We start from the raw sequence: 26,667 nt of genomic DNA on the forward strand, positions 1-26,667 counted from the left end.
TATTTGGCTATCAATGCCCAAAACTGTCTTGAAGCAACACTTCAACGTTTACTTTCATTCGCTTTCTTACCAGGAGTTAGATGAAAAGATCACTGCCACTCTCAGGCCTGTAAGTTAAATATAAAGCTGGATCCAACAGACGGGTATCTTAGCTTAGCTTAGTTTAGCATAAAGAAAGATTATAGTTGTGGGCCCTTAGTGATCCAGAGATACTCCTAGTAGGTGGATTTTGTTACTTTTGGATAGAGCTAGGCTAGTGTTTCCCCCTGTTTCCAGTCTTTTATGCTAAGTTAAGCTAACCAACTCCTGGATATAGCTTCATATTTAAAAGAAAGATATGCATTTTGAACTGTAGTTCTAATGTCTCACACACTAGCAATATGTGTTTCATTTACCAAAGTAACTTTAACTTGCAACATCATGTAGTATTTTTTATCTTAAAAAAACAGCTTTAAAATCATTCTGATGGTACACTGACTTGTAATTGCATGAATGGAGTCTCTGTCATGGCCACTCTAGGTGCTAGCCATTGCACTATATAACAGTGGAATTCCAGGCCGGACATTTATCATTTACCGCACCAACACAAGTCTTATGCAAGCAAGCTATAAGAAGAAGCAAAAAGTATATAATGTACAATGTAAGTTCTTTGGAAGAAGTTAGCTTGGCATTTTCTATATGGATATCCCGGCAGAGGCTGCAAAGAGCTGATAAATATAAATCTCAAGTTTATGTTAGCAAACTTACTAAATAACACACTCGGACATTAGTAACATTACTGTAAGTGCTCTTGTATCAGTTGCTGTCAGTTGTCAACATTATGCTGCTGCAGGTGGAGAGTGGCGCCGCAGCCAGGCAAGCAGGCAACATAAACCGGGCTCAGCAGCCTCTATGGACATAATGTTAGCAGAGGCTGCAAGACAGATGCTGAGTTGGTATTCTTTCTGTGTGCAGAGTTGTAATATTGCTATGTTTTGTGTTGCGCACTTGCTTGATGTTTGGCAGTGTTAGCAAAGTTGGCGACATGCTAGTTTTTGTTCATAATGTAATTATAACAAATGCTGGTGTAAAGCTGTTTAATTAGGTTATTATTAGAATGCAGAAAACTGAATCTTTAAACAAATTGTAGACTGACTTGAAGAATGGAGAATCAGGTGCGCCCTTTTATCTTAAGATGCTGACCATGAGCCACAGACCTTTGTTGCATATTTCTCTCTCTCTGTCTCTCTCTCTCTTTCTCTCTCTCTCTCTCACTCATTTCCTGTCATCTCTCTCCACTATTTGTACCTAATAAATTCATAAAATTGTTTTTAAAAATATGGAGTATCTATGAACAGAAGGGACCTGGGAAGTTATACACTCTAAGTGCACATGTGTTCATTTATTGTAATAGTCAATAAGTCAATCTTTATAGACGCCAGCTTCAGCCTTCTGCCCAATTCCAGTGAACAGACCCTGTCTTGTCTCTGCGCAGCGTTCCAGCCACCTGCCTGTTCTCATCTTCTGTTGAAGACTATGTACGGGCTGGGCATAACCTCAGACAAAAATCAATACAGTTTACAGTGCAATGTGTGGGAACATTAGTCAGGTTTGAGGCTGTTCATTTCATGCAGGAAGGTCCACAGTTCTACAACAGGCTCTGCAAGCTGACAGATATGCAACCCAGGAAGAATATTAGCATTTAGACTCACTAGCTCTGTCTGGCAAAGTTATGACCAATGAATTATATTATACTGGTGTCTCTTTACAACCCTTTCACACCCACAAACCCAGCATGTTTTGGTATGTTAATTCAGATTAATTTAATCTAAGAGGCGATTCAAATCCTCAGCCACTGAAACTTGGTATGAGCAGTCATCGTCTAATATGAAAAGCACATTTACAATCTGTATTCAACAAGGCAAACATTTGATGTTTAAGGAAACTGTCGGGTAAACTTATACGAGAGAATGTATTTGCAATGACGGGTAACCTACGACAAGTCAAAGATCAATGAAATGGCTGCTAGTCAAAAGCTGCAGTAACACCCTTAAATATTTGTACCATTAGCCGCCATTGTAAAGGCCAAATTAGAGTAAAACTTGCAGTTATTACATAGGTGCCAACTCTGCCATGCCTCCAAACTACTGCATCACTGTTGTGCCTGTAATCATGGTGACTACGACAAGCTCAGTTATTACTGCTACTGGTCTACTAGAGTTATACAGCCAGTGTTTCTATAACAACATGCACAATAAAGGGCACGATTGTCCATTTATTTTTAGTGATTGCCCAAACTCAATAAAAACAGACAAGAGAGTGAAAAAAATAAAAGTAAAAGCAATGACCCGTCACTAAACCGATTGAGTCAGAGAAAAGAGTGTTTTTGTTTTCTGTTGGCAACTTGCAAGGCACTCATGTTTTTGTTGGCATTATTGTTGGCACTTACTGTTACTTATCAGTCAGCATACATATGGATCCCTATATTTCGGCAATAAGCTTATTATTAAGTTTATTGTTCTAGCTCTGCCCTGCGATGGACTGGCAACCTGTCCAGGGTGTACCCCGCCTTTCGCCCGATGTGAGCTGGGATTGGCTCCAGCCCCCCCGCGACCCTGTACACATGATAAGCAGTTGTTGAAGGATGGATGGTTCTAGCTCCACCACAGAGTAGACTAACTATGCAGTCTCTCCAAGATTTTGTGATGTTGCGATTGCAACTATAAACACAAATTTAACAAATCCCATATCATCATATCAGCCCAAATCATTGCAAGTTTTTAGAAAAGCTGCCGCAAATTCAGGCATTTTAGGCCACAACAATCGCTAAAAAGGCCCATGAAATCCTGAAAGGACTGGCTATGAGTAAGACTGAAAGGAAGTAGAGTTAAATTGATAGGTTGATTCATTTATCAGTTGATCTGCAGCAAATGAATCGCTACCTATTATGATAACTGATTAATCATTAAGCTGATCTCAAGCAAAAATGTCAAACATTACTTGGCAACAACCTCTCAATTGTGAGGATTATCTAATTTTCTTTGTCTTATGTGATAGTAAAATGAAAGTCTTTGAGTTTTGGAATGTTGTTTTGGAATGAAAAAGCAAGCTGAAGATGTCACCTTAGGCTTTAGGAAATTGGCATTGACATTTTTCCTTTTCTGACATTCTATATGTGAAAATGTTTAATTGAGCTGAGAAAATTATCGCCAGATTGATCGATAATGAAAATAATCAGAATTTATTTTCAGCCCTTTAAAAAGGATGATGATGACGACGACGACGACGACGACGACAGGCCTTGAGATGAGACCATGTGAGTAACAACAGGTTTACTGTACACTCAATCCCAGTATGCTTTCAACTGCTGTAATATAGTATCTCTCTCTTACACCTACATCCACAGATTGACTCACTAAAATACACACACACAATGTACAATACCAATAGCCATAGCAGCAAGTCAGACTGAAAGAACACCACATCTGTTGATGAAATAAACAGAGCTTAAACTTCAAAGAACAACAAGACGATGAAAAGAGATGGTGTATCAAAGTGAACGTGGTATGAACTTTTCTTTTGGGCCACAACTAAGTTCAAAGCATCTCCTACTACTCCACCTCCAGACCCTGCACATCTATACCTGCACACACAGAGTCAATACTGTGTTATTTTGGTAGATCAATCCAACACAGTACAAGCACAACAGGTGTCTTTGAATTTTGCTGGCAATGCCACAGCCTGGTACAGGGTGTTTGGTCACCACATTGAACAGATGTAAAACATGCTGGCAAGACCAGACCTGTATCTGCAAGGCCAACATATCATGTAGTTGCAATCCAACATGTGACTGATCCACTGCTTGTGCTGATGATCTTAAAGGCACGATGAGTAGAATTTGTCGGTTGCAGTTTGTAAACACACGATTCAAAGAGAGAGAGCAGCAGTGGTCAAGCAAGCTAAAGAGTAAATGAAGAGAGCGAGCAGTGTTAGCGAGAAGAAAGCAGTGAATCAGAGAAATAAAATGTTATTTTCTGATTATTTCACAGCAGTTTCGTTCAAGCAAAAAAAATGTTTTACCCTGTTTGTGTGTATACCTAGGTCAAACTAACACACAAACCTGCAGCTCTTTATACATCCATGACACTGACAGAGAGCAGAGGAGAGGGACGGAGACAGCGATGTAACCTGCTCACTATAACGAGTCCTGAACTCACACTCTGCTCGCTGCCTGAAGATTGACATCCAGAAAAGTTCCTAACACAGCAAAAGAAAGAGAAAATACAGGGATAGGGTAGGGTCTCTGCAGATACAGACAGCGCCACACACTTGTAGTGGGTCATAAGTGATGATTGAGAGGGATTATTTTGGTATCAAAGCATCTCCTACTACTCCACCTCCTGATCCTGCCAACTACTGTATGGCTAAAAAACAGAATAGAAAATTAACCTTAATTCTCTAGGCATAGTAAGTGATGCACATTATGGCCCAGCAAGCACACCTACCTAGCCCAAACAATGAAAAGCCCTAAATACCTGCAGGAATTCAAACTTCATCAACAGAAGATCAAAGCAAAAAGAAGCTGATGTACTCTGCCACACTTTCTGACCAACAATAACTGATCTCTGGAAATTGCAGAGCAAAAACATCTCTTTTGCGCAAGCAGTGACTCAGATCACAGTCTGGCTCATAAGGAATCCATCTCCATCTGAATCCATCTCATGTATAGGTGGATAATAAAAGCTGTTATAAAAAGTGGTATTGCAGTTAGAAGGCCCTACACACTGTTGGTACACCCCCAACAGATGTTTTACACATATTTTGCCTGATGGGATGTTTGTTTTCTCTCTGATGGGACTATTTTGGAGTGTACTGACTGTGATTGTTTTGTTGCATCTATCCCAGTGGCCTAGCGGTTTATGGGACTGACCACAAATTGCAATGTCCTCTTTTTTGCATCTAATCCCCCCTGCCCTCTCTATTTCCTGTCATGTCTCTACTATTGAAACTCTAAATGCCCCCCACTCCCAAAATATAAATAATATATAGTTATGTTGCACGTGTTAGGGCTGGACAACTTATACCTTTAGTTTTATTATTGGTACACATTTCTGTGACCTCACATAAGTCCCAGCATGGCTCTCCCAAGCTTCATCATGGGCCTTGGACTTTTCAAGTAGAATAACTGAAAACACATATGTGGGTTTGCTCTATGATGCTGACATTTTCACTTAGGGGTGTACTCACTTTTGTTGCCAGCAGTACCAGTGACGTGTCAATTGGAGGGGACAGCAAATTTGCACTGTTATACAAGCTGTACACTCACTACTTTACATTGTAGCATAGTGTTATTTCTTCAGTGCTGTCACATGAAAAAATGCAATCAAATATTTACTAAAATGGGAGGGGTGTACTCACTTTTGTGAGATACTGTACAATCACCAACATTACACACACAAACTCTCCTGTGTGTTAAAGTTTTCAACAAGGTACAGTGATCTGCTCCTCTAAGCTTTACTTAAATCTCTCCTCCCCTTGTGCTTGTTTGCATGTGTGTTTGGTGGCCAGACTGAACAAGTTCAGGTCAGATGTCACGCAGTGGTGGGGGCGAGAAAAGACAGGAACTTCACGGGGGTTTTTTGTTTTTGATTGTGTGTCTGAATGAAAGAGTTCAAACATGGGAGGCTGAATTAGCCTCAATCACAAGAGATCAAAGTCAAGACAATGCATTGACACAGCCTTTTTTCACGCAAGTAGTACCCATTGCTCTGTGTGTGTGTGTGTGTGTGTGTGTGTGTGTGTGTGTGTGTGTGTGTGTGTGTGTGTGTGTGTGTGTGTGTGTGTTTGTGTATGTTGTTTTTGGTTTCTGAACACAAAGCTCATCTCAGCTGTGTAATCAAAGCAGATCACAACCCTTAAGAATTAACTCTCTCTTTGAAAGTGAGAGTGCGTGTAAGAGAGCGAGAGACAGAGAGTGGGTGTGTGTCTGCTTGCCCGGATGCCACTGTGACCCTGACCTGGATAAGCGTCTCAAAACAGGGGTGGATGAATGGATGAATGAGCAAGTGTATTTGTCTCTATGTGAGAGAAAGAGACCATGAGACAGAGACAGCAGGACAGAAATTGTTGTACATGAATCTGTTGGAAATGGATTCCACTGGATAATAATTCCATTAATAATAATAATAACAATAATCCAAAACACCCACGTGACTCCACAAGGCGAATGCCTATAACCTTGTACTGAAAAATGTTTTAAAAATTTGACGCCAGGTCAAGACATCTGCCACATCATTCATCACATCATTCTCTATTTGTGCGTTGCCAAGCCTCATCATTTATATGTTGTCATACATGTTTTATTCTGATTGAGAGCAGAGTCATCAACATATTGCATAAACTGAGAAACAACGGTTACGAATATGTATCATTATTATTAAATAAAGGGCATACCTAAAGACAGTAAACTACAGTTTGCCAGCCTTTCACTGATGTTATGGACCCTTGTGGCAAACCCAAATCAAATAAATGCATGAATTAAGCTGTGTAAACAATAGAAAACATATGAAAAAGGTACAAATTAAACAAAGCCTTCAGCCACATTTCATGGGCCTTCATCAGCAGATGAAGATTGCACTGTTGATAACTGAACCGACTCAATGACAACTGAGCAACATTCAAAGGCCATGAGAGGTGGCTGAAAGCTACAGAAATGTTCCAGTATGTGGACCTTATCTTAAGAATGCTTTGTAATTGTAAATTAATGTTTTATTGATTGTCACTGTCTTCATCTTATTTACAGTATCTATGGTGCAGTTTAAATTCAGTCCATAAAGATATTCAATCAAACTTTAATTAAAAGCTATTTAAGACATCACCTAGGACTGAATTTCTTTCTGAATATTTATAGACCAAATGATTAATCTATTAATTGAGAAACCAACCAGCAGATTAATACATACTTCAAATAACACTTAGTTGCAACCCTACTTCAATGTGAATATCTTTTAAAATAATCTTGAATCTCATGTTCTCATTTCCTCTCTCTGCTTAATCCTTATCAGAGTTAAGCCCCTACTGTGTATATCCCAGCATGGGCAAAAGGCAAGACCACATCCACAGTAACATGTCAACAAGTCTCAGGGCCACCACTGGATTCATTTGTTATTTACAAGATAGGTGCTTCTGGAAGAAAAAAAATCCACAGACAGACTAAATAGTTTTATGAATGTTCTTTTTTGCACCCATGTTTTATTTCAACGTGCAAGTGTTTGGGAATTCCAGCATATTCCAGCAGCCAGCACCCAGCAGCCCCCTTAGGTGGCCGCACCGTTGGTTTCACCTAATTGATGCCTTCTTCGTTTGCCGGTGACGTCGCTCCAATAGTATCATGCCATGAACTAAGCCCCTCACTCTCTCCTCTCCAATTCGCATGCACTTTACAGAGCCAATGCGCTGCTCAAAAGCCAGCCCGCTGCAACCACTCACGCCGGGGGGGAAATCACGCTAACATACCCGGACCCCTTCCCTGCAAGACTGCCAACAAAAATCAGAGGCACTTACCAGAAAACAATGCCCTGACATATTCAAGATAAATTACATAATAAAACACCATGTGAGAGATTCTCAAATAGATTACTAGGCGATGCTGTTACTCCTGTCTGTCTGGTAGCCTACTGCCACTACTATTGCAGGGGGTGCAATAAAATGAGCCGTCACATCTGTCAAACCTCTTTTTTGTAGTCCACAGTCCAACAATCAATCACAGGGCCATCAGTAGTGGAGCCTAAGAGATGCAAAACAGCGTATTAAGCTGAAAAATGTAGGCTATTGTGGATGCAAATGTTGCTGGAAACAGCAGTTAAGGAGTCAAGTGGTGGCCCGTGGGGACCTCGTCGTTCAGATACTCCTCAAACATAAATGGCAACTTCTCGCACTCCACAATAGCACGTCTGTGGGATGAAAATACACGCCTTTGCCATATGTGAGCACAGTCTATACCGCCGACGCACCGGCAGCAGTACCGGCGTCACACGGAGAGAGGAACCCTCTGCCAACATACCAAACCACGGAAAACACACACTTAACGTCCACTCTCACTCTCACTACGTCGTGCAGTCATCAGCCGCCACCGCCCCGTTTACCTCCGATTGTGACCCGCTCTGTCTTTCTTCCCCTTCGGCCTCCTTTTTCTGGCCTGGATGGCCATCACTGCCGGGGTGAGGTTATGTTCATCCACGGGCATGACCGACGACCGAGTCCGGGGAAGGGGAGTAGGAGGGACGGAGAGAGAGAAAACAAACACATATCATCAGGCTGGAAAGCTGGCTGGCACGAGTCATTTAGCGTCGTTTAGCATGCACCGGTAAGCCATCTAGCTGCACGCGTAACTTCCGCCACCTTCATATTAAATACTACCAGATAAGCGGTAGCATGGCTAAGTTAGAGGCTGAGGGATACGCACCTTTCCTGGAGCTCATGTTTCCTCCTCTTCCCCTCAGCAAGAGCTGTGGCAGCAGCCGGATTCTCTGTTTCTCTCGCTCTCTCTCTCTTTCTCACACACACACACACACACACACACACTAAGCTCTACCTAAAGATGACACGCGCTCCCTCTGTCGTTTGAAGCTTGAGTCGCGTGCAGCCGTGCGTGGACCTGCGATACTTTGCACACAATTAATAGCTAATTAACAGCAATTTATACCTAAAAGTAAAGTTTAACGGCAGAATATATATAATATTTTGTTGTGGGTCTGTTTTTCTGAACGCAGGTAGTGGACATATGTATTAAAACATGTATCTAGGCCAGTATATGTTTGTAGTATAGGCCTAAGTGTTACCAGACAGTTTTTATTTCTCAGGGTTACTCGCCTTTTTTTTATTAAGGAAGCTTTTAGAGGTCATACACACACACACACATATATATATATATATGTGTGTGTATGTATGTATGTATGTGTGTGTGTGTGTGTGTGTGCGTGCGTGCGTGCGTGCGTGCGTGTTTATGTGCTCACACAATCAAAAGAATGGGCAGAGTTACAACCAAGGTATGCAGAATACCATCTTTGAATGCACAACACAAGCATCATTTAAACGTGACAGTCGATCTGAGTGTTGTTGTTGATCATGTGTCCCTTTATGACCACTGTGTACCCATATTCTGATGGCTTCCACCATATTGCACCATGTCACAAAGCTCAAATCATCTCAGACTGGTTTGTTGAACATGACAGTTCACTGTATTCCAAAGGCCTCCACAGTCACCAGATCTGAATCCAATAGAGCACCTTTAGGATGTGGTGGAACGGGAGATTTGCATCATGGATGCACAGCCGACAAATCTGCAGAAACTGCATGATGCTACCATGGCCGTGGACCAAAGTCTCTGAGGAATGTTTCCAACACCTTGTGTGAAGTATGCCACAAACAATTAAGGTAGTTCTGAAGACAAAAGAGGGTCCACCCAGTACTATCAAGGTGCACCTAAAAAAGTGGCCGGTGAGTATATATATGCTAAATATATCTTGTTATCTCTCTGTTTCCTTTCATATTTCTACTGTCTACTGTACCCTCTCATAGGAATAAAATGCTCCAAAAATGCTTTCAAATATGTTACACTAAGACCTCACAATAGATATATTATGTGACAAACAAAAGCAAACTACTGTATACTGACAAAATGTATACTATTTTGTTTAAAGAAACAAGTTTAAGGCAGCAAACACAAATAAAATGAGGTGCAATAGTTTAGCAGTAAATAATATACTCCTCCTCAACTATGTTACACTTCTACACAGCAGTACTGTACCAGTACAAAAGCTTGGTAGCAAGCCCGGGATGCTGCTTCTATACTATTTATAGTGTTAGCTGTGTATTTTTTGTATTGCTGTCTACAGCCCACTCTCTGCTTTTGCTATTTCATCAGACTAGTTGGACTTATTCCTTAGATTTTGGACATCATTACAATTTTATCTTTTCTTTTATGGTGCACAGAAGGTCTGTATAGTATGAGGAATAGCACCTTAAGGTCATAAATAATAAGTTTAGGCCCCACTGTTCCTGGTGCAATGATATATATACACAGCTCTCAACAGACAACTGATAATTGGACTATAAAATAATGGCTAATAATATTTGTTTGGACCACACATTGCTCACTTGTAAAGTCTAAAATCACAAAAGAAACACAGTGCTGAGGAACACATTGTCACAAGAGGTGCATTAATTATAATCCCCAACCCGTTATATGTTTAAAAAGAGTTCATATGTCAGATAAAATAAGGTATATGCAGTACACTTTGTCCCCTTAACGTGTTTTATTCCTGTATTTGAAAAGATATAAAAAATACTTTAAGGCCTTACCATCCTTGCTTCTTTTCATTTCTGGATATGGGAGATACAGTATACCGCTTTAGCGAGTCTATGTGCACAGAGCCATAAGCAACAAGGTTTTAGAAGAACATTTTAGAGCTGAACTTTAGCACTTTTCCAATTTTAATTTGGAAGTCATGAAGTACAAAAGTGACAGCAAATGGCTTCAGGAAATACATTTTTGTATAGATCTTACTGAAACTTATCAGTATCAGTTATGTAAAATGTGACTGGGTCTGCTCAAACTGGTAGGATGTTATATTGGCAAAATGATAAAGATAACAGTCAGTATTATCTGTATCTGCCAAAGAAAAAAATGTAGGCCTAAACTCATTTTGGATAAGGATTTTTACCTCAAGCACAAACACCTAGGTCATTTTATGCTAATTAGCTGCATCTGTCAGCTATAAAAGTGTAGCCGTGATTGTAGCCCTTTGATATTCTCAAAAAGACAAAAAAAATAAATATAAAATTACAAGGAAACTGTAATTTGGACCCCTTACATGGAAGTTGCCATGTTGCGGTGCCATGTTTCTACAGTAGCCCAAGCGGTCAAACTGCTTTACAGAATGCATTTCGTCAATACATTGAATACGTGCGTACGAAGTAGAAAAACAAGAACAAGAAGAACAAGAAAAGTAACGTTAGCAGTAGTAGTCGTCGACTGGTTTATTTGAAGTAATAAGAGTAATTTGGACAAATGGAGGCCCACGCGTATTATTTTGCGTAAGAGCCAACACAGTGTGTCGGCCACCGTAGCTTCTCCTGTGCGCTTCGAAAAGGAGGGATGAGCGGTGACTGATGGTGCATTCATGTGGTGTCAGAGCAGGAATATTTTTTTCCTCCTTAAATCTTTATTGCAAAAAGAGAAATAAAGTGTACATGGGGCATAAAGAAGTATACAAAACATTGTACTTTTTCACGTATTGCATACATATTTTGAAAACATGTTATTTGTAATATGGTTAAAACAGTTAGTTTGCTGTCCATGTTGAGTAAACTAGATGTCTGTGTGGTATTTATACGTTCTGAGCACGTGAATGCACCATGAGCCGCTGTTACAATTAACAACCCTCAGCACTAGATGCCACTAATACTTACACATTGAACCTTTAAATCTCTTGTCTAAAAAAATGTATGGATCTTTAGGTCATTATGTCTTTATGTTATGTTTGGCTATGTTTTTTTTCCCGTTTCTGTCTGCTGTACCGTTGCAAAAGAGAATTCCTGATTTAAGAAAGCTCAGATAAATGAGAGTATATCTCGTAGAAGAATCACTTCAATAGAATTCCACAGCTTCGGCAAGGTGAAGCTGAAGGTGTACTGGAGGATTGGTGGTGGCCTGACTATATTTAAGACACGTACTGTTGCTTGAATTTGTCACTCATCTGTAAACTCTGTTATTAGAAGTCTGTGGAGATTCTCAGTCATCCACGTCATAGTTATCCAAAGAAGGTTAAAGTCAAGGACAAGCAGACTTGCATATCTGTAGTTAGAAGGTGAAATCTGTTTCTCAAGACTTGAATTGCGGAGTCTCTCTCCAAACTTGGTGTTATTTGACGTAGTGAAAAGGCACCGCTGGGATTCGAACCCAGGATCTCCTGTTTACTAGACAGGCGCTTTAACCAACTAAGCCACGGCGCCGACAAACCTACTCATTTTTCTCAATATACACTACCATATAAGAACTGTAGGCCATTTCTTCATTATGTGCGATGTAAGAATATAGTCTTGGCTCATTTCCATCAAATCAAAACGCGTTTTACTGGGAATAGATGAGTGATGGATTATGATAACATGTTTTTTCTTTTTTTCACGTTTATATAGACCTATTTTCTCCCACAACCTGAAACCTACCGGCATTTTTCTGGTCTGGTGATAAAATTTAATAAAAGTATACAACAGATGAAGCTAGTCGCCACACTGTTCATATTTGTATCCATAGAGACAACATTAATGAAACTTCCGTAGTTCGGTTATAATACAGAAGAAAAGCGCATGCGTGAAGGCTACTCCAACGCTCCAATGTGGTTTCTCTTTATACATCTTAAGGCATGCAAGCCATGTATATAGCTCTGGTGTGTGCAAGCTAGAATAGTTTTTAGCGTCTATTTCCCTTTTTATAAACAGTCTATGCTACATTTCCCCAAGATTTAGATATTAGTCAAGCTAACTCCATGATTGACAGGTTCTCAACCAACCGTTTCCAGTGGGAAGGCCTTTGCGTAGGATCTGTTTCCGGAACCAACCAACCACACACACACACATATACACGTGTGAGAAAAGCTGGCGTTGAGCGCTATCTGTACTCTTCTGAATATCACCAGACGCAGGTAAGTTAAAGCAGAGTTTTGGCGTGAAACCACAACGTTTTTTTGCTGTATTTACACCGACGTTTCACTGCTAGCAACGTCAATGTTAGCCACCGATGTTAGCTAGATTAGAAAGATGACAATGCGAATGAGCTAGCGGCTTTGCTAACTTTTGAGTGGTCAGCAGTATGTTTATTATGTGTTTTAGTGCCCGCGGCAAGCTTGGATCCGTGAAGAAGTTTCTGAAAGTGTTTGGCAGCTTGGAGACAAGAAGTGTGTCACAGATCAACCACGGCTTTTTGCTACTTCAGCGCCACAAATAGTACGTTAACTAAGTAACTAGCATCGTTTTCTAGGCCATTAATGTCAGTTCAGTTTGTTGTCATTACTCACACAAACAATGAAATGCAATATAAACAGCTGTAGTTTGAATTTACTTCAGTACAGCAGTTTTAGATTACTGCGTAAATTAAACCGTTCAAACCGATAGATCAGTTGTTATGTTATTACTGATGGTGTATAAAACAAGATTTGAATATGCGTAGTGCACCATACCAACGTGACATTCCTAGGAAATGTTAACTTCACAGGGGTGTGTTAAACGGTTGTAGTAGTGATAAATGCTCCACAAAGTTGGGAGACCTCTGAAAGGTCAGAATTGATGCAGCTGAAGTCAGTGGGTTTTAGTACCTAGTTTAGTTTATTTGATGTTATGGGAAAGAGGACATCATATTACACAGCTACATATTGCCAAGCATTCATTGTGGTCATTGGTGTTAAGATGGCAAGCATGCAGGAGTCCGGGTGACAAGAACAACACAGTAATATTCATCAATAAAATATCTCCAGGTCAAACATTGAAAATATATTATGCATACAAATTTTAATTACGATGGTAAGCTTACACTTAGGTTTAAAAAAATTTGTTGTTTACTTATTTTAATGTGCAGATGGAACTAATTCCTGGCAAAACAAAAATGTAAAGAAGCATACACAACTGTTCTCACAGTAGGAGAACTCTCCATGACAAGTACACTAAATAGCATGTATAAAATTGGTAGAGTGTCCCTTTTTAACTGTACTGTTTGAATTACAGTATGGATTTTGTGTCCCTTTTGTCACAGCTTGGCTCTGATGGCTGAATCGGAGTCCGTGGCTGTCCCTGTCCAGGTCGGAGAAAAGAGAGGTTGTCCAGAGGATGAAGAGAAAGACACACCATCAAAGAAACTCAGAGTTGAGAAGGATGTTAAGAATGGAGGCCCTCCCCACCAAGATGAGGAGGAAGAGCTCGAGGGCGAGGCAGGTGATGGCGAGGAGGAGGGTGAGACCTTTGCTGATATGATGAAGCACGGCCTCACTGAGTTGGATGTGGGCATCCTGAAGTATGTCAGTGACCATGAGGGCTTCTCAGGAATCTTGAAGGAAAGGTTCGTCCTCCAGAGTCAGTAGATAGTTTGAATAATTTGTTTCAAAATGATCAGTTTGCGTTGTTTAACAGATGATTTCTTGTGGGTTTTTTCTTCAGATATTCTGATTTTGTGGTGCATGAAATCAACAAACAAGGCAAGATAGTGCATTTAGATGACTCCTCTATCCCTGTAGAGGCTGAGGTAAGATATTGGACTGAATTTCAATCACCTGGGTTATTTCCCATTATTATTATTATTTAGATTTCACTAACATGCCTAGATCTATAAGTTGACTGTAATAGAATACCTGTCAGCATTTAAGATGTGGTATTATTTCTTATTTAACCCAGTCAGTTTAAACTTGTTAGCAAGTCTCAAATTCATTATACATGTACACTTTGTGATGCAAATGGCTGTAACTGGGATATAGACCCTGTTAGCAAAGCAGATAAGTGAAACCATTGTGGAAAGCAACCATTGCAGTACACATCCTTTGACATAATGTTATCGCTTGCTTAAAATCACAGCCAGGGTTTTTGCAGCTCTGGATCAGGTCAAATAATGCTGTCTAATGTTTTTGTTTTGTGTTTCTTCTATATTAGGAAGTCCCAGAGGCTCAACAGCAGCCACAGGAATCTGATGTGCTGACTGAAGAGCAGAAAAAGCAGCTTGGGGAGCTGCAGCTGTTCAAGAATAAAGAGACCAATGTCTCCATGGAGGTGAGTTCACACTTACTGGATCCCTTCATGCATTGAATCACTTAAAACTCATTGGAAGTTTTTCCGCAATGTCCTTTCTCCTCTCTTAAAATCTGTAGGTGATAGACGATACAAAAGAGAAGCGGACATTGGTCCACAAAGCCATCAAGACTCAGTTTCCTGGTCTGGAGACAAAAACAGAAGAGAAGGAAGGACGCAAATTCATTGTGGCCTACCATGCTGCTGGGAAGACGGCTTTAGCAGGTATGTGGAGAGCAGATATAAACCGATGTCAGTCCTAAACTGACTGGACATCATTTATGACCTCTGAATTAGTGAAATTTAATGATTGATTATTTGCATGTCCTTTTTTATGTCTACGTTCAGCTTATGATGCATGTGCATGATCGAGACAGCTGCATGGTTCTGCTCAGATATTAACTTTTAGTTATGGACTGACATTATTTAGTGGAATGCTCTGATCTAGATTTTAACTTGGTGTGTTCAGAATGAACTCTTCAAAAGACAATACGGACAGATTCAGTATTGTGGTGCCTTGACAAAACCCGCACCCTTGTTGCATAAACCATTTACAAACTACAATCCACTCACAGGCCCATGCATGAGTTCTCACCCCTGACAACTCATCTCACAGTACTTAAACATCTATTTCTTAGTAACATTATTCTATCCTCCTTTTGCTCTTCTCTGGTGGATAGAGGTCAAAGCAACTGCAGGTAAGAACCTATTCTCCACAAAGCACAGAGGAAGTGGTTAAAACCCACATGGAATTAGGTATTGGTAACTAGATGTATGATGAAATGCTTGTTGATTTTCTTAACAGGTAACCATGTCATACAAAAGTACAAAATCTGTTAAGCTATAGCTGGAAGTGATTTGTTTTTTTGAATGTGTGGATTATTTAGCTCAACAATTGTTACTCTGAATTTCAGTACAATCCTTTTTTCTGTGTCCATACAAGCTCCAAGGAAACATTTCTGGCCCAAAAACCGGGGCAGTTTCTGCCACTTTGTCCTGTACAAGGAGAACAAGGACACCATGGACGCTATCAATGTGCTTTCAAAGTTCCTCAGGTCTGAATTTAGTACTTACTTTGATAAAAGTGACCATCTTTTAATAATAAACAGACAGATTGACAGTATATTTGCCCAGTGAAATGTGATTGAAGTTCACAACCATCATATGTACAATAATGTTTTTCTAGGCTTCGACCCAACATGTTTTCCTATATGGGAACCAAGGACAAGAGAGCCATCACTGTGCAGGAGATTGCAGTGCTCAAGTAAGTGTGTAAAGCTTCACTACATCATCATGTAAATCACTACATTAGTTAGTGTGCATTCATTTTCAAATAGTCTGTGGATGATTATAAGTTGGTGGTAGTGTACTGTAAGTGTTTCTGCTGTTACTACGCAGAGGATCAGCTTGTTGCACATGACCGCTAATGAAAGAAACCCTATCCCCTGTCTTCTCAGGATCACAGCAGAGAGATTGGCTCACCTCAACAAGTGCCTCATGAACCTCAAGCTGGGAAACTTTTGCTACAAAAACCACCCTCTTAAGCTGGGGGAGCTGCAGGGGAACCACTTCACTGTGGTAATCAGGTCAGCAGATGTTATTTATGTAGATAATTCACCAAATTGTTGTTATTATACATTATACTGTTTCATCCTAGCTTTATTGTGGAATGCTGGTTACCTGTAACCAACCAGTTGCTGTGTGTCCCACAAGTTTTGTGTTAATGTAGAGGGCATCCTCCTAGGCCAGGGACCAACTATATGATATAAAGTCCAATAATGATATTTGGTCATAATGGCTGATATCTAATGCAGGTCATCATGGACAGTCCTCTCACTTTATTTGTTATGCTAGAATATATTTTAACTGCATATTAGCTTGAATTGCAGGATCATGTTTGTCCACATCCTAGTTATCAGAATAATAATTTATATTCACAAAAGGTCCTAATGGACTTGTTAACAAACTCTACGATACAACTCACCAATAAATAACAAACTGGTACCTCACTTTGAGTCTTTTAGCATCTTCCTGGTGTTCAGTTAATTCACTTCCACTGGCATGTTTATACATAATTTATTAACAACTAGCATAAACTCTCAGGCACAGTCCCATGGATTTTGTTTAAAATTAAACATTCCTGTTAATGTTTCTCTTTTTTGTGCTTTTAGCCTCTTCTGTCTTAATTATTGTTCAAGCATGCTGTGCCTGGTCTTGTCACCAGTGTTAACCTTACTGTTATATGACTGTACAAGTCATTATTGCTTTATTTCTTGATATATTTGTATATCAGGAATATCTCAGGAACAGATGAACAGGTCCATCAGGCCATGACATCCCTCAAGCAGACAGGCTTCATCAACTACTATGGCATGCAGCGCTTTGGCACCACAGCTGTGCCTACACAACAAGTTGGCAGGTAAGGTCATGACATGGAGTTCCTGACACAAAATGTGACAGGATGGCATAAAGCAAGACTTGGCATAAGTTGTGACAGGATGGTAAACTCAAGTATTGTTTCCTGCTTTTGTTTTGGGGCAGGGCTATCTTGAAAAATGATTGGAATGAGGTGGTGGATTTAATTCTGAAGCCTCGTCCTGGCGGTAAATTTGTTTTCTTTTGTTCTCACACTCTTTAACCACTTTACAGATTAAAGAAAAAAAGTATTTAAAACTTTCCCCCATTTTAACTGCTTTGTTCAGCAGAGAAAGAATTCCTGGTCCGCTGCAGGGAGGAGTGGGCAAAGACTCAGGACCCAGAGGCAGCCCTGAGAAAGCTGCCCAACAAGCGCTGTGTGGAGGGGCAGCTGCTGAGAGGCCTGTCTATGTATGGCAAGAAGAATATCGTCACTGCTTTTGGACTGGTTAGATTTTTTTTATTTATTTTTTTATTTGTGATGCTAAAAAGGTTGAAAATGTGGGTGAGACGTACTGAAATAAAAGAAGTAATGCAGCCAGTCAAAGGTCTCTTATAAACAAACTGCTGGGTGACCAAAAGTATAACTATTGTACTGGGCAGATTTCACTTATAAGTATGTGTTAACTGTATAAATTTAAAGCAGGATGCTACTTTAAAAAGAGCTGTCTATTTAGTTAAACATCATGTTCACGGGACAATTTATTTACACCCAACAATGCAGGTTTCTGCTCTTTCTGATGAGTGTCTGTTCTTTTTTCAGATTCCTCGTAACAACCGTCTGATGTACATCCACAGCTACCAAAGCGTTGTGTGGAACACCATGGTGAGCCGGAGAATCGAAGCCTTCGGCCTGAAGGCTGTGGAGGGGGACCTGGTGCTCAGAGGAAGTAAGTAGTTCACCCTTTTCAACTAGCTAATGTTAAATATTAAATTAATACCTAGTATTTTTGGAATATGTATATTCGCTTTTTTACTTTGAGAAAACATTCAAATGTTTCATTTTTATACTTAGGGTTTTGAACGGATTAAACAAACAAGATAACATGTTGATTACTGAGCTTTAGAGATGCTGCTAGGTGGATTTTGTTACCTTTGGACAGAGGTAACTAGCTGTTACCCTTGTTTACAGATTTTATACAAAGGTAAGCTAACCGTTGGCTGGCAGGTAGTTTCATATGTCTTGTATATCATGGGAGTGGTATCAGTTTTCATCTAACTATTGGCAAGAAAAAAAAATATTTCCCAAAATGTCAAACATTTAACCATTTTTAAAGAACACCAAATTGTTTGAAGGAAGGGTTATTTAAAAAATGTAAATTATATTACAATTCCTGTCACCAGAAGTTAAAAGCGACCAAATCATAACATGTCAGAGTACTCAGTTTGTTGCTACCAAAGAAAAAGCAACTTTCCAACCCATAAGGTGTGTGTGTGTGTGTGTGTGTGTGTGTGTGTGTGTGTGTGTGTGTATGTATATGGAAAACAAATGTGTACATGTACTGACTAAGCTAATATACTGATGTTGTCTCTGCTCTGTTCTTTAAGCCACAGCACACATCCTGTCTGCAGAAGAGGCTGAGACTCACTCCATCCATGACATTGTGATGCCACTTCCTGGGTTTGATGTCATCTACCCCACTCATCACGGTCAGAAGTGGCATGTTGCATGAAAAGATAGCTGTGAAAACTAACATTGGGTGGCTTTAACACTAATGAATGTGACAATAACACCCATTGCTCTTAACACACACACACGCCCTCTAATAAAGGTGTAAACAACAAAACGATTGATAAAATGATAAATGAAAGTAATAATCTAACTTTTTTTTTTTTAATGGTTTCGCCAAATCAAAAAGGAGAAACAAAATTAATGTAAGCCTACAACAGAGAAAAACATTGAAAGTTGAGTTCTGAACATGTAATTACTTGTAATGCTGTCTCTCTCTCATAGTGGGTAAAGGTTACAGAGAACTGCTCTCTGCAGATGGGTTGGACATCGACAACATGAGACACAAAGTGAAGGATTATTCTCTGGCTGGAGCCTACAGACGCATCATCATCAGACCCAGTGATGTCAGCTGGTGAGCAGCAATTTAAATACCAGTATATTATATCTTAACATGGTAAAGCACTGTTGTATGAATCCCTTTTATGGTGTGCAGACCTTATTATAATACTGAAGCTGTTATTGTGTACTGCAGTTATTTGAATGCTTTGTTTAATTTCTTTTTCTGTAATACTGCAAGTCCTGTAAATATCTCTAACCTGGTGTGTTGTGGTATTTCTGTCTGTTTTATGCAGGGAGGTGATTCAGTATGACGATCCCAGGATCTCCCTAGTGCATAGTGATTTTGAGAAACTGGAGAAAAAACCCGCTCCTGTCTTCAACAAAGGTAAGTTCCTTTTAGGATTACTTGGTCTCTGTTAAAAGTGGTAATAAACTACTGGGCTAATCTGTGGACCAAAAGAAAAACCAAACTGACTTATTTCTCTGACTGAGAACTTGGACTGAACTATATTGCCATTGCAGCAATACTGGATTATAATTAAAGACACAGTTGTTATGTTGTTAAAACATTACCATACATAACAGATTAGTTTAAACTGAATCTCACCAAAATGTTGGCTGTGTTAAAAACGGAAGGCAGTTGCCTCGCTGCCTCAATACCGTAATAGACAGCTGCCTCGGAAGGCATCACTTTCAAGTGAAGGCAGCTCTGTTTATATTCGTTTCGAAACAGCCTTCTAGGGCAGCACTTACAGCAACGTGTGACGTCAGCACGCCGTCTAGCGTCTCTTTTGGCTGTCAGAAGAGACGCTAGCCTTAGCATCAGCTAACTAGCTATTGAAAAGCCAAACGGCTAACAGACACCTCAGAAATCATACTGAACAAACTTGGTTGGTTACAGTCACGGGCTAATATGATAGTTCAGTGTTTAGTTCTCGCTGGCTTTTCAAAAATTGAGAAAACGACTAAAAACACATAATTGTATACAAATTCGGCTTGTTTGTCCACCATCTTGACCAGTTTTCGAAAGCTACGTCGGCTGCAGCTCCACTGCTTTATGGGTAATAGTCAGCATCAAGTCACCATCAATGCTGCCTTCAAAACTGACCGTTACTGGGGCAGCTTGAAGGCATCTCAGGAGACAGGAAGCGATCGTTTGAGCCGTTTCGAATGGCACTCGATGCCTCGCTGTCCTGTTAGACACCTTCTGGGACAGCAGTTTAGCCCATTTTGAACACAGCCGTTAACTCTGCATGACTTTTTGCACACTTTTGGCCATACAGCAACACTGACATGTTATCAACTTTTTTATAAAGGTGTACAACAGTTGCCTATTTATATATCCAAAAGACATAGAGCTGTGAAGACTACTCAGAATATCCTTGCACTAAGAGAGTGAAGGGGACATGGAGAAACTAAATGAACTGCTGATGATGCAGCGGGATCCTCAAAAAGTCTTACAATACAATTAAAATACAATAAATGGTCAAACCACAGCTTGTTTGTGCTGTATAGGATATTTTCACCCAAAAAAGTGTTGCGTTTATAATGTTGTTCAGTGTATAAATACACTGAGTTTCACAGATTTTTATTTGTATGTTAAATAAAGCCCAAAAAACCCCCTAAACATACAGATGCAGTAGCTGGGCTGTACCACCTCTGTCGCTTTGCCTACCTGATGAATGTAGTATGACTGTAAAATAGCCAACTAGAGGTATATATGATATGATATCAAGTATGCAATGACCAGTGTTGTTTGACACTCTGATACAGTATTTCTCTCCTTCCTCCGACAGAGGGGAAGTATCGGGCTCTGCGGATGGAGTTCTCCCTGCCTCCGTCAACCTATGCTACCATGGCAGTCAGAGAGGTCCTCAAGTTGGACACTAGCATCAAGAAACAGACGCAGCTCAACACCACCTGGTTCAACTGAGATCAAAATACATTCTGGCACAAACGAGACTGTTGCTGCAGACTGCAAAGCACCTATCTACTGTGGCTGCTTACTGTTGTGAGTGTTTGTAAGTGTATTTTGTGTGTGTGAGTGTGCACGCGATTGGGTTCTATATGTGAACTCAAAGGTAATTTCTTTGACGTACAAAGAGATGTATCATTTTCAACCTTTTTTTTTAAAGTGTTTTTACTTGCTAGGAAGTCTTTCTCTGCTGCAATGATTCAGCATATTTCGACAATGATTTAAGTAATCTAAAATCAAACGTTAAGGGTGCTCAGCATGCTCTCTTTGTACAGCAATATGAGTTGTTTAATTAAGCTGAATGTGTGCTTTGAAGCTCTTTAAAGAGAGAAATTAAAAATGTTGTGTTTATAGTGGTGCAGTCTGTCTGTGTTATCAAGTGTTGTTAATATGCTGCTGGTTTCTTGTCATAATGAGGGTTTTTAGATATTGTTCTTTGTATTGATGATGCCCTTTTTCACCTTTTTATATTATTCAGAACAATAAGATAGTTATGTCATTCCCACATGAAGGAGTTTAGCCGCACAGTAAGATTACTGAAACACTGCCTCCCTCTACTGGCCATGAGAGTTAAGTGTCCTTCCAATTAAGGACCTGAAATGTATTTAGGGCTCTTATCAGTCTTCTGCTGGTCAAAATAGGCTCTGTGGAGCTGACCATCTGGCACTGTGGTATATGCCAGCTGGCAGGATACAGCTACCCTCTCAAACTAAATGTGGCTACTAATCATATTCGCCCAGGGGCTATTTCTGCCCTCGTAGTTTTGGATCATTTCACCTACCCTTTTTTTTTGTTTTGTTTTTTTGTTTAGTTTTTTTACATTTATTTATTTTTTATTTTTAATGGTTTATTACTGTTTGTCACATCTATGACCTGCTGTACCAAAGCTGATAAAACTAATAGTGGTAATGAAAAGAGTCACAAAAAGAGAAACTGGGAGAAAGATAAGGATTTTTATTTTTACATCCCACTTTATTTAAACTTAATTTAGCATCAGTGGCTCACAAATTGGCTCAGTTTGTCCTGGATATGTTTGTGGCTTTTCATAAGGGAAGTGTACAGTAGTGCTACAGTTAAAACTGTTGGTCTAATCTGTCTGCTGAACAAAAGGCCACAGAGGAAGGTGTCCGCATTCATTAAGAGGATAAGTTAACATGAGATAAAGTGAAAGAGGACTACAACCATGTGTAGGCTATAGGCTTTTCATATTGTGTTTATGCACAACAAAAGCAAAAACTTCAGTTACAAAGGGTTTTTTTTGTTTTGCTTTTTACCCTGACAGATGTTAACATGGAGGATCAATCTTGACCTTTGGGGATACTATGTAACAAAATCTATGATCAGAGGTCCACTTAATAGCTTTTCAGAGCTTTCAACCACATCTTCAGATCTTTTCAGCAAATGGTGCTTAGAAAAGATAATTAGTGCAACTGAGATTATTTTGTTCTACTGTTGAACTACAAAGTAAATACTGGGTAAAATAATTAAGCATCAGTCCCAGTTATAATGAAAATCAGGGTCGTAGTGGCCTGACTGACTCTTAGGTCTAGGACAAAGATGGTTGTATATTCACATACTTTTATTAAATGTAAAAGGGATTTTAATGAGCAAACAAGCTGCCATGGAGCAATTGAATGCAAAACTAAATTGGATAATGAAAATTAAATTTGGACACTGCAAAATGTTGAATAAATCAGTTAAAATGGTTATTAAATTAATAAAAAAAATCCTAATAAGCTGATAAATATTCAATGTTATTGACACTGGTGTGAGAATATAAATCTATACTAAATGTCAAGGACCATATCCATTTTTTTTAAGGCAGGTGCGGGGCCCTATTAGCACTATTAGGAGGCACACAGTTGTCATAAAAGACCTGAAAAGAGCTGCTGACAAAAGTTACCCTCTTCAGGAAGTCCTCCAGCTGCTGCACCGTCATCTCTTGAACCTTATTATTTTCCCTGTCGTTGAGCCCGTGAGCTGCAAACGCAGGAAACTTTGAGCGCTCTGAGTATGGTGCATTGTGGTCAAAATCAATGCAACAGTAGGTCGACCAGAAGTAGGTGGGGATGCCCAGGCGGTTGATGTTGTTGCGGCGGATTGTGTGCCCCGAGTTAGTGACCCCGGTGACCACATAGGCGGTGCCACGGCAGTAGTTGTTGAGCCGCCTGCGGATGGTGTGCTCGTGGTTTTTCCAAGGGCCGATGTTGAACTCTCTGACCTGAGGGACCACATTTGTCAGAGTGTAGGTGGATGCTTTGTCATCAGGGTGGGCCTGGTGTTCGTCTGGATTCAGCTGACCACGTTCAAAGATTACACTGTCAGAGTAGTCCTCAAGCACAGCCTGAGCATCCTCAAAACTTTTATGAACATTTTCAGAAGGCAACTGCTGCATCTCGCGTGATCCAGAGACTGTGGAGAGCTGTCAGGATAAACATTGTCATTACTGAAAACAAAACATTTATACAGTGAATAGATTATCAAATTAGACGGTCTGGATTTCTCCACTCTTTCAAATCCTAAACATTTTAAATTAAGCTTTTCTAAATCCTGGGAGGTAAAGACAGTAAAGCAACAACGATCCCTACTTGTGGCTCGTACATCCAAGGTGCATCAGCCTTCTTGGAGCCATCCGATCGCTTAAAGGTGTACGCAGAATAAACCGGGATGTGGTTGAAAGTGTCATACAAGGTGACATACCGCGGGTTGCCCTTGTAGAACTGGCAAATCTTTTTAAAAGGCTGGTCCTCAAGCCCTCGAGGCAGTGTGCCCATGAACAGGAACTGTTTACACTCAGGTGCAAGGTTTTCCTGCACCTCTGCTCCTGCCATCACAATGATGAGAAGACAGATGAGAGCTTGAGCTGTTCTGTAGACAATCATGACGAAACATGCAGTATGTCTCCACAGTGCATTTAATCCCTCTGAAGCGTTGTCCTACTGTGTGGACTTTGCCTCCTCTGTGCTTCATACCATCTTATGCATATAATGCAAATTCTTATCTTTTTTCCCCATTACAACTAACCAAACCATTTCCATGTTTGAAAAGCCATTCACTAGCACCAGTGGCCATCACAGGCACAGTAAGATTCACAGATCTTAAAGGTCCTGCACACCCACACAGGTTTCTTGAGTAATTCTTTTCAGGTTTAAACTCAGGTCACCAAACTCCATGTACTGAAAACAAACAGGAGACTGGGGGAAATATCAATCAAAAAGAGTCTATACACACCCACACAGCTGGCCTTTTTTCCCAGCAGCAGAAAAAAGGAAGAGCACAGGTGATACCATTTACATTTAAGTGTTCCTGTAAGCCATAAATAACCCCTTTTTATTTCTAGGTAAGTCAAAATGTCTGCTATGAAAAAGGGGATATTAAGGCCATTACAGTCATTTAATATGTTATTTCACACGGCCTCATTGCACTAATGTCAGATGAACACAGAGGTTACAGTTTCCCCATCTGTGCCACAAGCTGTTTACTGTATCGGCATACTTTGACATGTAAAAGTGTTTTAAAACAGTCGGTTTGGCCTAGGAAAAGCTTAACCAAACATATCCACAGTAGCAACAACTTTATGGTAGCTGGTATTTTACCTGGTCAATCTGCTCAAGCTTATTAAGATACAGTAGGTTGTTTTTAAGCTCCAGGAACCACTGAGTCTCTTTTCAAGTGCCATTGAATTCACTTTGCTTCACCAGGACATTCCTCTGAATATCAATACTGCTTTCCGGAGAGTCCTGTGTACATATGCTAGCAGCTGTGTGAGACTGTAGGTACCTTCATGGTGGCATTAGTGGAAAAATCAGGGGGTTTCCAAAGTTATTAGGATACGCATACATCAGGATACATCATCAGGGAGCTTGAATGCCAGTACAGAATATTGAGCAAACAGTGGTATCAAACGCTGCCTGTTGATCAAGTTCAGATTTCAGTTTACATTTAAAAGCCTGTAGTATTTATTTGTTGCCTTGTTGACCTGTCTTAATTGATACCTGATATTGGTACCAGAATAACAAAGGCTGCTCTTGAACACAGTATTTTTGCATGCAGAGATTTCCAGAAAATGTGGATCCGAGTTCTCTGTGGTTTGAGGGGGCGGGGGGGTGATGTGGAGCATTGATTTAAAGACCACTGTCATTGTAGTTACTGTAATTACATCCACTACTACGCTATCAATACCAGCTGTCTGCAGAAAATTGTCAGTCTTTGAAGTCTCATCTTTCATACAGCTCAATGTACTCTATTGGTCCCTGTTTTGTTACACTGTAGTGCATCCTTCTGAGGCTCAGTCTACAGATTTCTTCTTATTGAAACAATTGTATTTACTCTGCCTTTCTTTCCTTCTCAGTAAGTAAAACTTTGGGTGTGTGTGGTGTGTGTTGTTGTGAAAAGACTGGAATGTTTTTGGTAACATCAGTTTCCATAACAACAGGTTGATGGCAGCGCGAACTCTACCCCTGTAGAAACAAACACTTCCTGTTTACAATCGGAATATCTTCACTGTTTACACTGTAACTCCATGTTGACATACAGTAACTATACATCCATCAATCAATCCAATATCTAGGCTTAGATAAAACTTAAAAATTACTAAAAATAAAAGTCAAAATGTCTCTAAAACTTTTATTACCATTTCTTAAGGTCAAGTCGTTGAGTCGTAGTAACATAATATTATCTCTTAAGGGATTGTCTTGCACAATGGGCATGCAAGGAGCTGCTGCTGTGAACAAAAGGAAAAAGGAAATTGACAGTAGTCAGTTTGGGATCACAGTGCTGTGATTTGTTAGTAAGTTACAGGTAATTAAGCTAGAAAGTTGAATTATAGTTCACGTATTTTGTCCACACATCATAACAATTACTCTGATAAGATGACAATACTTTAATGGAAGCCCTGCTAGCCGTACTACTATTTTTGCCTGTATTTGCAAATTGCAGTATCACATATGAAATTGACTGAAAGCATTTATGCAGGGTAGTGGAGACAATGTGCAAGTAAAATAAATACCCCTTTAGGCTAAAGGTGCCTAAAATTAGTTAATCTCATAGAGCATATTGCTGCTGGGGGTTGTACCTATAGCCGCTTTTCCACTGCAGGGACCAGGGTCTAAATTATGCTCGAGGGACTTTATATTTAACCCCAAACCCCAACTGATGACACCAAAGACAAATTTAATACAGATTTCTTTAAATAAATTTAAATACAAAATTAAAGAGACAAACAGTTCACATCCCATCTTACCTACTTGGATTCTATTGATCTCGTTACTTGTTCAAATAAATGCCTCTTCCTACCTGGAATAAGACAGAATGATCTCTACACTGCTCTGAAATCTGTGGCAGAGAAGCCTCAGAAACAGTATGTAGACAATGCAACACATAAGCACAATTGAAACTCTGGGTTAATATCTACTTTCATCTGAAAGCTCTCAGTATTTTTTACAGCAAGTGTGTGTGT

General features: G+C 39.9%; 2 protein-coding genes and 1 non-coding gene across 5 annotated transcripts; 1 reads left to right on the forward strand and 2 right to left on the reverse strand.

Annotated features, from left to right (window-relative positions):
• Positions 1-11,920: 11,920 nt before the first annotated feature.
• trnat-agu lies at positions 11,921-11,994 on the reverse strand. The gene has a single exon. It is a non-coding gene; the product is annotated as a tRNA-Thr (tRNA).
• A 359-nt stretch (positions 11,995-12,353) lies between these two features.
• On the forward strand, positions 12,354-21,562 carry pus7 (pseudouridine synthase 7). Of its 3 annotated transcripts, none has more exons than XM_046038414.1 (17): positions 12,354-12,683; positions 12,871-12,984; positions 13,787-14,089; positions 14,188-14,272; positions 14,674-14,790; positions 14,889-15,033; positions 15,752-15,863; positions 15,995-16,072; positions 16,266-16,394; positions 17,102-17,227; positions 17,350-17,411; positions 17,514-17,671; positions 17,987-18,113; positions 18,772-18,873; positions 19,178-19,307; positions 19,528-19,619; positions 21,031-21,562. In XM_046038414.1, exons 3-17 carry the CDS (start codon positions 13,797-13,799, stop codon positions 21,165-21,167), a joined length of 1,893 nt encoding a protein of 630 aa, XP_045894370.1. In that variant the 5' UTR covers positions 12,354-12,683; positions 12,871-12,984; positions 13,787-13,796; the 3' UTR covers positions 21,168-21,562. The 3 variants fall into 3 exon arrangements, with proteins under 3 accessions (XP_045894370.1, XP_045894368.1, XP_045894369.1); XM_046038412.1 differs by having other exon boundaries at positions 12,355-12,683; positions 17,511-17,671; XM_046038413.1 differs by lacking the exon at positions 12,871-12,984 and having other exon boundaries at positions 12,355-12,683; positions 17,511-17,671.
• A 1,463-nt stretch (positions 21,563-23,025) lies between these two features.
• Positions 23,026-24,091, reverse strand: LOC123961560 (endonuclease domain-containing 1 protein-like). The gene is made up of 2 exons (XM_046037050.1): positions 23,798-24,091; positions 23,026-23,631 (listed from the first exon to the last, which is right to left on the reverse strand). Exons 1-2 carry the CDS (start codon positions 24,089-24,091, stop codon positions 23,026-23,028), a joined length of 900 nt encoding a protein of 299 aa, XP_045893006.1.
• Positions 24,092-26,667: the final 2,576 nt, after the last annotated feature.

Source organism: Micropterus dolomieu, linkage group LG22 (genome assembly GCF_021292245.1).
Source record: "Micropterus dolomieu isolate WLL.071019.BEF.003 ecotype Adirondacks linkage group LG22, ASM2129224v1, whole genome shotgun sequence".
NCBI lineage: Eukaryota > Metazoa > Chordata > Actinopteri > Centrarchiformes > Centrarchidae > Micropterus > Micropterus dolomieu.

Bases quoted from the DNA above. Each gene is read 5' to 3' on its own strand.
- pus7 (XM_046038412.1), top strand. From the start codon at position 13,797: ATGGCTGAATCGGAGTCCGTGGCTGTCCCTGTCCAGGTCGGAGAAAAG. The intron at 16,073-16,265 runs GTAAGTGTGTAA...CTGTCTTCTCAG, and splicing joins CAGGAGATTGCAGTGCTCAA to GATCACAGCAGAGAGATTGG. The intron at 17,228-17,349 runs GTAAGGTCATGA...GTTTTGGGGCAG, and splicing joins CCTACACAACAAGTTGGCAG to GGCTATCTTGAAAAATGATT.
- LOC123961560 (XM_046037050.1), bottom strand. From the start codon at position 24,091: ATGATTGTCTACAGAACAGCTCAAGCTCTCATCTGTCTTCTCATCATT. The intron at 23,632-23,797 runs GTAGGGATCGTT...TTATCCTGACAG, and splicing joins CTTGGATGTACGAGCCACAA to CTCTCCACAGTCTCTGGATC.